Consider the following 11,240-nt stretch of genomic DNA (forward strand, 5'->3'; position numbering starts at 1 on the left):
ATATGCTTTATCTCTGCTGATTCATTTAACTTTTTGAATATAGACCATATATTTATCTACATATTCTTTGTATTAAAGGTATAAATATTCTCTATAAATGAAATATAAGAAAAATAAACACAATATGCTTGTCAAAACAGACAAGTTACATTTTTACTGAACATATTATTACACAATTTAAAAGAATCAAAAAGCACATCCATTTAAAAAAATCCGCAAATGTCATCAAACATTTTTTTAAAGATTATTTATTTATTTGAAAGAGAGTGAGCAAGGGAGAGAGGGAGAAGCAGACTCGCTGCTAGGAAGGGAGCCCGATGTGGGGCTCGATCCCAGGACTCCAGGATCATGACCTGAGCTGAAGGCAGACGCTTAACCTACTGAGCCACGCAGGTGCCCTGCATCAAACATTTTTATAGACAAAATAGTATTTTTTTTTACTTTAAAAAGTGTTTTAAGTAATACAAAATAAGTTCATATTATTAATCATTTATATAATTTATTGCTCAGGGATTCTGTCTTTTCCGTGGCTTTTTAGTCTATGCCTCTCCCCAGACCATTCCCCTCTTTCTTAAAACATGAAGCAATTCTTCTCATTCTTTCTTACCTGATAAAAATTTTTCACTTGACCTGGATGCATTAAAATGTTTTCTCTCCTTCTTTCTCCCTTCCCTCTCTCTCCCTGTCTCTTACCCCTCTTCTCATCCCTTCCTTCCTTCCTTCCTTCCTTCCTTCCTTCCTTCCTTTCTTCTTTCCTTCCTTCCTCTGTTTTGTTTTTGTTCCTTGAAATCTTCTCCATGAGAGTAGGTTTGTATCTTCACTTCTTAATTAAAAACACTTTCATTTCGACAGGCTTATATCAATGAAGAAGCCATTAAACAAAAGAAACAGCGTTCCTCTCTTCTTTTTGTTGTACTGAATACTGTAGATCATTCACTTCTCAAAACACTCTTCTCCTGGGGCACCTGGGTGGCTCGGTCGGTTAAGCATCTGTCTTCAGCTCAGGTCATGATCCCAGGGTCCTGGGATCGAGTCTTACATCTGGCTCCCTGCTCAGCAGGGAGTCTGCTTCTCCCTCTCCTTCCTGTTCTCTCACTCTCTCTCTCTCATTTCAACTAAATAAAATCTTCAAAAACAAAAAACAAAAACACTGTTCTCCTTTAACCCTCCTGACATTGCACTAACTCTATTTCACCTGCTTTTCAGCAGATTCTTCTAGAGTCTTGTTGTCTTAATGTTTTTCATCTCATCACGGGCTTTGGTCCAGTTGCTGAATCCCTCCCATGACAGCATCTTTAACTCTGTCCTGGACAGAATACACTCATTCCACACCTTTGCTTTCTTCCCAGTCTCCTGCCATGATGAATCCTAAATACATTTTACATAGACAGGAGTCAAATTTTGTGTTTCTGTAACTTTCTACTAAGGGAGAAGGTAGGCAATATTAGACAAACAGTTTAATGGCAAGAATGTTTGTTGGTTTCTTAGCCAATTATCTAAAAGTTGCTGCCTTCAGAGTCTGGACATGACCTCAAATAATGGGGAAGAAAAAACACATTCACACGTTCAATAAGTGTCATAACAGATGCAGAGATAAGACATTGAGAGACTTTCATCAGAGGCAGTGTTTACTAAACTCCAGGCCCTTGTGCACCGTACTCACGGTTTTTACCATATTACCTAACAATGTGTAAAAACGTAACAATTGACTGAGCATTTAGTATATTCAAGACTCTTTTCAAATATCCTTTTTTCCCCCTATAAACATCCCTGTGAGATAGATATTGATGGTATTATTCCCAGAGGCCCAGAAGTTTCGGAGACAAACGTGCCCAGGTTCCATGTGGATGAATCAGGAAAATAATTTCTTGAAATACTTATGTTTTAACTACTTCTGCAGCACCAAATTGCCTCCAGGTTATATGGTTTGTCCATATCAATACCATCATTACTTTTCATTTACTTCATGTTTTAAAATATAGTTTTCCTTTTTAGTAAAATATGTTGTCAATAAAGCTTTAAATCTCTATCATAAACAAGTAATCAGTATTTCTTCTCTTAAAAACAGTGACTAGCAAATGCTCAAAGTCTAATGCCTGCCCTCTCTTTATTATAAAAGGAAGTATCTGAAATATCATTGGTACTTTTTAACTATTTGGCTGTTTTTTGACTTGAGAATCATTTTATTTAAACCAGGATGCATTTACCATGTTATGTAAATGGAGATCTGTTAAGATAATTGCTGTGAAATGCATAAACTAATAGTACTATATTAGGATTTCTTCTTAATTTAATCAAAAGAATTGAAAGAAAATTGAGATGAGAATAATGTTATCATTGTAACATTCAATTTTATTTAATGCCATGTTCTTGAACCACCTAAAATAAGATCATGCCCATTTGAAATGGAAAGACAGTATAACATATTGTTCGGGAACACAGACTGCCTGAGTTCAAATCCTTTCTCTGCCGCTTACTACTTCAGTTACCTTGGACAAATTATTTAAATCTCTGTGTATTAATGAAGATAATAATAATAATTTTTACATAATAGAACTGTTTTATAGAGATCGAATCACTAAGTACTCATAAAGCACTTAAAACAGTGCATGGCACGTATTCAATACTGTATTTATTACATATATAAAATAAAAACACTTTGCATCTCACTAGTATGTACCCCATACTTTGGAGAACACTAAGCTGGGCACATGGTGGGGATTTTTCATGCAGAAAATGCAGAAAATATATTTAAGTTGTGCTAATGAAGTTAAGTCAAACAATAAAGCTTTGCATTTCCATAGAGAATAGAAAGGGCCTGGCAAGGATCAAAACCAAGCATGATTAAATAATTGGGGGTAAGAAAAAGCTAAGGGTGAGTAGATGAAATTAGCTCGTAGTTTCTTTTTTAGTGCATAAGAAGGAACAGCAGGAAACACAGTGGTGAGAATAAATGGCACGGTAAGCCCTGTGCTTCAATGGAGTGTGCTGATCGCCATCTGGGGATGATTTTTGGGGAATGGAAGAGGGGAAGTAACTTGCACAGGAAAGACCACCAGCGCCCAGGCAGGAGGAGGAGGAGTTGAATGAAAGCAAGCTTCATGATATACGATAAAACAGTGTGGATGGTAAGAGATGTTAGGACCTTAGATCCTCAAGGCCAGGTGTATCCAAGAGTCATCAAGAAAGGGAAAGAGGCAAGAAGAGAGAACCATTTAGATCCAGGAAGGATGTAATGAATTCAGTTTTGAACATATTGAGGCTGAGGGAGTAGAGGGACCGCTGTGTGGAGGTAGGGGACAGCTGGGTATAGCGATACCAACTGGGGAGTTATGTACACATAAACGCTTGAAGCCATCTCACTAGAAATCATAAGCAATCTTCAGGGGAAGAGTTCTAGTCATCTCTGAAGCCCATCACCTCATCATAAGGCTAAGGAGTGACTGGTGCAAAAAGAGACAGACAGCACTACAGAGACCTAGTAAGTTTAACAGAGAAAAGAAACAGAAATGTAACAGCACTCCCAGCACATAGCTCTTGGTAACATGTTTTAGCGTTAGGAACTGGATTAGAAATTAAATGTAATATATTCGAGATACAAGTAAAGAAATAACACTTGTAATGGTAGCTCGGTTGGCTTGATGGAGGAGAGAGAGGCAAGCATTCTGGAACGGTTATTTCTGAAAGCATGCCCTAGACTTCCTTACCTCAAAACTGGCGAGACTGCATGTTAAAACTGCAAGTCCACTTCGCAAGCCCAAACCTTCTCAACCCGAATCTTGGCAGTGGGACCCAGGAATTAGTATACAACATATTGCCTAAGTTATTCTAATGAGACAATATAATTAGAGGTTTTAGAACAAGAAATTTTATAGAAATTGCAAGAGATACTAATTTTGCTATTATATAGTTTTGGTATATCTTATACATTATGCAGTAAGCAGTGAGTGACAATTTTGACAGGTGATCTTAACAAACTAAAGAAGAATTTGTTTTAACTACATGTCATATTACCTTTGGACTCCTCGTGCATTATTCTGATTATGGTTATGTAGGTCAAGCCTTTATTTCTTGGTGAGATGTGGCTGTGTTTGTTGTATAGTATAGTATGCATGAAGTATATGACTTCACATTATCTATCCTCATTTCCTCATCTCTTGTCAAATAGTTGAAAATAGAATGACCTCAAATCAACCAAGTTGAAAGTTGGAATCTAATTCTTTTTTAAGGCCACTAAGTTTCTAGGTTGAAACTAATTCTGGCCTTGAGTTTAAACCCATCTCATTCACCCTAATTTTTGCTTCTCAGTTGTCTAGGAGAAAGCCCTATATTTTTGTACCAGAAACACAAACTGACCCTCCCCAGTTAAAAATGATAAAATGAGAATTTACATTTAAAGTTTTGTTACATCTTAGATGTTTAATTTAAAACATATGTTCCAAAAATAAGAATATTTAAGCCTTTTACTTATTTTTAGTCAACACTCTACCAGTTCAAATTATGTGTTGTGTATAATTAATATGTTTTTGAGAATTAAAACAAACTTCTGAATAGTTCACCACAAAGCATTTAGTTTGTTATGATGAGAGGATATTAAATAAAGTATTTACTGACCTACATTCCAATTTATGACACAAACTCAATTCTAAGTGAAATAAATAGTAATCCACAATAGCTTTAGAGACTTCAGATTTAAATTAAAATAAGAAAGACTAACTGAGCTTATTTGAAATTATTTTGAGTAGAGCTTATCCCAGCATCCTCTTAACACATTTGCACCCAGGCATGAATTTCCACACTCAAATGTTCTGCTGTGAAATTTTAGTGTGACTGCCTAGATTTCTTCATATTTCTAATTAAAGATTCAGTCCTTTATCATATGTGTTTCCAAAAACTTACAGCAAATTTTCATTTGTAAACCTGATGATGTCTGTATAGTGAAGCACACTCATAAGACAAGTTTTAGAAATGAGATCAATTAACTGGCTACTATGATTTTTTTCTCTCCTTATAGAGTATGTTGTTCCTCAAATCAAGAGGGATCTAATGCCCCTCCCCTTGAATATGATTTCCCTTAATGATTTTTCTGACCAATAGAAGGCAGGAGAAGTAATGCTCTGGGCCTTAGGATGTGCTAAGTCATGAAAATCCCTCGTTTCTGCCTGGGTTTCTTGGAACACTTGTCCTAAGAATGCTGCCTCTCAGAATCCAGCCGCCATTTTGTGAAAAGCCCAAGTCACCTGAAGGCAGCCCCAACTGAACTCCCAGCCAATAGCGTCAATTGCCAATATGTGGGAGCTACCTTAGACAACTGACCCAGTCAGGTCTTCAGATGCCTGAATCCCCAGCAGACACCGGATTGCAAAGGCACTAGACTTCAAGCAAGAACTGCTCAGCAGTCAGCCTGCACAGCCATGAGAGATAATAATAAACTGTTGTTTAAATTTGCTAGTTTTGGGGATAGCTGTTAGGTAGCAAAGATAACCAGAACATTAATTTATCTTTCTCTGTTGAGGTTCAGACTATAAGACTTTCATAATTTTCCAAGGAGAATAACATGCTAGACATCAAATGGCCCTTAAAAGTTTTACCTAGTAGGGGCACCGGTGGCTCAGTTGGTTAAACTTCCTGACTCTTGATTTTGGCTCAGGTCATGATGTCAGGGTTGTGAGATCCAGCATGTGGAGCCTGCTTAAGATTCTTTTTCTCCCTCTCCTTGTGCCCTTCCCCCACTCTCTCCCTCTCTTAAAAAAAAAAAAAAGTTTTACCTAGTAGTCTAGCACCATTTAACTGTTCTTAATTTGCTTAATGCAAATACCTCAACCTTATTTTCTTTGCATGTTTTTCCCTCTAATTGTTACCGAATCACGATCTGAGCTACATAAATTTATTGAACCTTGTCCACTCCCTCATCAAACAAAAGGGAAAACAGAATCCCCAAGACTTACATGACCCACCCAAAGATATGAAGGATTATCATCTGTTCTGTTTCTCCTGCTTCAAATCCTGGTTCTTTGTACCCTGTTCATGACTGCCTCTAGGGGGCCATATTTTTCCTAAAACTAGTATGAGTTCAAGACAATACCATGTTTCATTATTCTTTGCCTAAATTTGCAAATAATTTTACAGATCCTTAACCAAGTCCAAATTTATTGAAATTGAATGAGAACAAAACATTTCTGCCTGATTTTCTTTTCGTGAAAATTTAGACTCCCTGATCTAAAATTGAATGTTAAAGATGTCACATTTCACTGCTCTAATTTTAGAGCATTTAGTACATTTTATGCGGTTTATGCTTCTCTTCCTGCAGGTGTTTATCTTTTCCTATCCCTCAACCAGCACTCCTTAAATTCGCACTTTCAAACAGGTAATTCACTGTGTGGGTTTATCTCTTACTAGAGGTTGATAACCCTCAAATCTTTATTTTCCCTCTTGTTCCTACGCTCTGCTAAATTCTTACTATGTATTTCCAACATACTAAAAATTTAGGTTTACACGTCTAGCTATCACCTCTTAATTAACATTCCAAAATGAAATTAATCTTCTGTCCAAAGCACTGGGAAAATAAAACATCGGGTTAATCCTTTAAATATTCTATCAAAGGACCAATTATTTCCCCAGTTTTCAATATTTCAAATCTCCAGAGAGATTATTCATTTTCCTCATTATTGCTCAGTTGCCTGATTTTACAGATTTCTCATCAGAAATATCTTTCATCTATCTTTTTTCCTCATTTCCACTGTTACCACTATTCCACTATGGCTGGTTTAAATATATGTCATATCATTTCAGGATTACTTTGACAACTGGGTCTATTTTCTGGGTCTATCTTCTCCAATGTATCCTTTCTCTTAAACAACACTGATCAATTCATCTCCTTTAAGCACTAATTTCATTGTAATTCTCTGTGCTCAAAAACCTTCCATGCCTCCCTATTTTCTATTGTGTAAATTCTAAATTCCTCTGGTTACTTTTGAAGGCTCTCCAAAATCAAGTCCACACTGTCAACTCAGATCCATGTCTTACTGCTCCCCCAAACTGATTTCCTTCCTGCTTTGAGAAGGGACCCATTGCTCTATCTAGAACACCTCTTCCCTTACCAAACCCTTTTGCATTCCCCCAAATCAGGTTCAATACCACTCCTTCCATGAAACTTTCCATAATAATCTGTGGGACTAAATAATGTCCAATACCGTTTTTAAAATAAAACAAAGAGCAGTAGGTGATGTATTTAGAGAAGGAATTAAAAATATTCCTGACCTATCTCACCATTAGAGAGCTTGCAGGTCAAAGTTAACCTTGCAGCTAAAATGCAAACACTCTTGATGAAGAGTTAGTTCTGCATTTTTTTAGTATGAAACACTTCATCATATCCTTTCTGTAGAGCAATATTTGAGGGCAGAGGGAAAACCTTGTTGCATAACTAGATAAGCTGAAGGCATCACTGAGGAAAGAAATAAAAGAAGGAAGCAAGAGATGCCAAAATCTCAATTTGCCTACTTTGCAAATAACCTTTCTCTTTTTTTTTTTTTTTTGAGAATTAGCCTTGTGCATTATAGATATAACTATAAATTATTCCGAATATTTGATTAACCAATTACTCTCATTCTTCTACAATGCTAGAGTATGGATTTCTTCTGTGTCGAACAAGAATTGATTGCTATATTCACTCCCATAGCACCATCTTCCTTTCTATAAATGATAAATTTCGGTTGTCATGACACCAGAAAAAGATGGGATTCAGCTTGCTGGCATAGCCAGGCATTCTCCTACACTGTTTTTCTCCTTCATCCTAGCAATGTGGACTCCAATGTCCTCACCCCCTGCTACTACTAAATAAAAGAAATCCTGACTAATGTTCTGTGTTTTTCACAAGTAAATTAAAAGAAGAGAAGAAAGATGACCTTAAGTGACCAAGTGTTTTCTCTCTCGTTTCTGCACATATTTCCTTCCTTCTGTCTCTCATTGGCCCCCATCTGCTTGGTGGCTCTTCCTGTCTTTGCACTGCGTGTCTGGGCCACTGTCCTGAGTCCTGGCACCTTGATCTCACTCTCCGTTGCTACATGCTCCCTCCTTCTCTACTCCCTGACCCCTGGGCTCTCACTCACTTCCTCTACCTACTCTCTCTTACTCACCATCTAACACCAACGTGGGTTTTTAGCGACCTCATTTCAATAAGAAAAATGTAATGTGCTTCTCATAGAAGAAGTTGGAGACAAATTTTAGGTATCTGTCAGATTACAGATAAGGAGGAGAACCTGTAAGGGTTAGAAACCACGCTCAGGATTTCGCTAAGGGCTCAGGTGTTAGCTCCACCTCGTTTCCATGATAAAACCTTCTTATAACTGAGATCATGCCTAATTTAGCCAAGGGCTATTGAAGTAAAATTCTGGACCAACTGTTTTCATTATAGTATAGAAATGCAAGCTAGAGAATCAATGAACTTCAAAATTAAGAGTACCTTACCGTTTGATAAGAGAGTCCACTCAAGCTTAAGGTTACAAGGTAAATGATTTCATTCTTTCTGGAGACTGTATGTTGGATACAAATCACATCTTAGTGCTTTTAGTGAGGTAAACGATAAATTCCATTAAGTCAATTATTTTGGCTTTCCATTCATGAGAGCTTTTCCCCTCCATGTGTTGTTCTAATAAGACTTTATAGTTGCATGTACAGTGAAAAGAAAGAATAGAAGACCAAGCCTGAAATACTTTCTGCCACACTTGGGGAAAGTGTTTTATCTGTCTTTTTTAACTTGGGAATATTCCTTCAATTTCAGAAAACTTTTAAAGACGGATCTCCATTCTGGAGACCATTTGCAACACTGCTTTATTCAAAGGCCCTAAAAATGGGTCTTTCTAAGACTTCCGGGTCAAGCAAAAAGAGGCTATGAATGTCTTGACCAAAATTAACATTCAAAGGCAAAAATGTCCTCAGCTTTCTTTTTTTTCCTTTCTCCTAAATTGGCCAGTGTGTATAAACTCCACCGATTAGCAGTCAAAGCATCCCCTAACCCCGAGCCTGTGGGAACTTAGGAATTTCAACCCGAGCACGTCTATCCCAAAGCCTTCTTTACTCTGGAAGAAATCCTTTACAACAAAGGACAAGGGAGAGGCCGGGGGAGGGGCGCGCGACGGACTTGGACAAGAAGAAATGAGCGTGCTGGCGTTGAATAGTAAACCGGACTGCTGGTGGATCGCTAATCAGTAACCGGGAAAAGCAGCACTGCCCGACCCTGTGGATACCCCGAGCAAAGCAAACCGCTTCTGGAAGGATGCGTGTGCCCCCTCTCCCGCCCCTCCCTTGCTCTTCTGCGAACTCTCCTCGTAGGACCAACCTCCTCGCTCCAGGTTTGGAGTGACTGCTTCGCACCAGGTTCTCCCACCCCTCCACCCCACCCAACCACATTCCTGGGGCCATTCCAAGCCGCCGCCGCCAAACTCCGGAGGAGTGGACCCCGTCCAGAAGCTCGAGCAGAGCTGAACTGCGCGAACTCCACCGCCCGGTGACCCGAGCGGGTTTGGACGCCCTTTCAGTCACGCCATTTGCCCCAGCGGTGGGGTAGGCAGAACCACCAACCTTCAACCTCAACTTCAAACGTTTTGCGCAAATGCGGCACTCAGTTGAGACAGGGACTTGCCGCAAGTGTCCCCGATCTCGCCCTGCGCCAGCACACCCGCACGGAAACCTGTGCTAATGGAAGTTGTGCGAAGTTTCCGTTTCTCGTGCCCCACCTCAGCTTGCTCCCCGAACGGCACGCTGCAGCGCAGGGACACGTGCGGACGGCGGTCTCTGGGAGTCCGCTCGCTCCTTGGAACCCCGGCTCCCTCAGCCTCCTTTTACTGCTCGCCCCCGCCCAGCGCGGCGCCCCCGGGCTGCGGTCCCCGCGCGCTCGCGGCCAGGGCTCCGGCGCAGCCTCCCGCGGGCCTCCCTCCGGGTGACGCCCCGTCCCCACCGCCTCGCGCCCGGGACAAGTCCTGAGACAGACGGGGAGGCCGAGCCACATTCACTTTCTTTCCGTGCCACCCACTCCCGCGGCCCAGCGCCGGGGCTCCGCGTCCCCGCCCGCGCACTCACCCATGGCCCGAGGTCCTGCTGCCCTGCGTCTCCGGACCAACGTCCCTGGACGAGCGGCACCAGACGAGCGCGAGTGACCAAGTTCTCCCAGCCGCTCCTCAGCTCCCGGCGCCGCGGCGAGTAGCAGCCTCAGCCCACCCAGCGGAGCGGGTCTCGGGGTTCCCAGAACCTCTGAGGACGCGCAGACCCCTCCCTCTTCCCACCTGCCTCCTCAGGCTAATGGCTACTGCCCGGCCCTTCGCGCGCGCTCTCCTCCCCACGCCCCCCACCCCGCCCCTTTCGCTCTGCCTCGGGCCACGTGCAGACGCCTCCCCCCTAAATGTTAAATACACATCACATACACACGCGTTGTCTCAGCCCCCCACCAAGGACCCTGTGGCCAAAATAATAACTCCTAACGTAGAGACTAGGAAAAGATCATTCCAGAAGAGACAGATTTGATAGGATGATTTTACATTCCCTAAGATCTTCTCTTGTCTTCAGTATACCATTTTTTTCCCCTTAATAACGATGTTATTAAAGACAAGAGGAAGAGAAAATTCTCCTTTTATTTTAAATTAGGTCTCTCTACTTTCTTCTATGTTATATATGTTGGTTTCTGTAACCTGGCAAGGCTGTAAAGTCCTAAAAGCACCCCTCCCCCCACACCCACCATAATATGCAGAAGTCACCTGGAAAATAAATGACTCAATCCAAGAGGGAGCTGACGCTGCAGAAAGAGAACTGAGCTTATCAGCCATCCGGGAGGGATGAATTGTGATTCTGGCTCGAGCACTGTTATACTAGGACTCAGTTTCCTCCATTTGTAAAAGGAAGGATCTGGAAAATATTATCTCTAAGGTCCCTTCAAGCTAAAAAAAAAAAATTATGTAATTATAATGGCCTAGTTCTTTCAGGATTCAGACTGGAGAAGTTAATTTCAGCAAATCCGTCCCCAAAGTGTCTTAAGCTTCTTTCTCAGCCTAAAGTATACAAATCTATACCACAAACACGTGGAAGAATAAAACAAAGTGGACACAGTTATTAACCTTAAGGAACGTTGCTCTCTAATGCAGAAGGCATGATATGAAAAATAGAGAACATAATGTTTAGCAAAAAGACATACAGAAATGCAGAGCATATCATTAAAATGGCACAGAAACATGTGCACAGCTGTTTCTCAC

The 11,240-nt window shown here is 40.6% G+C and overlaps 1 protein-coding gene across 1 annotated transcript in view; it reads right to left on the reverse strand.

Annotated features, from left to right (window-relative positions):
- GPM6A (glycoprotein M6A) overlaps positions 1–10,309 on the reverse strand; it is a 330,169-nt gene extending 319,860 nt beyond the window's left edge. The window contains exon 1 of the mRNA XM_026508543.4: positions 10,078–10,309. Within this exon, the coding sequence (XP_026364328.1) occupies positions 10,078–10,081 (4 nt within the window). The 5' untranslated portion in view covers positions 10,082–10,309. The remainder of the gene's footprint in view (positions 1–10,077) is intronic.
- Between the last annotated feature and the right edge of the window lie 931 nt (positions 10,310–11,240).

The sequence above is a fragment of the Ursus arctos genome, unplaced genomic scaffold, assembly GCF_023065955.2.
Source record: "Ursus arctos isolate Adak ecotype North America unplaced genomic scaffold, UrsArc2.0 scaffold_27, whole genome shotgun sequence".
Lineage (NCBI taxonomy): Eukaryota > Metazoa > Chordata > Mammalia > Carnivora > Ursidae > Ursus > Ursus arctos.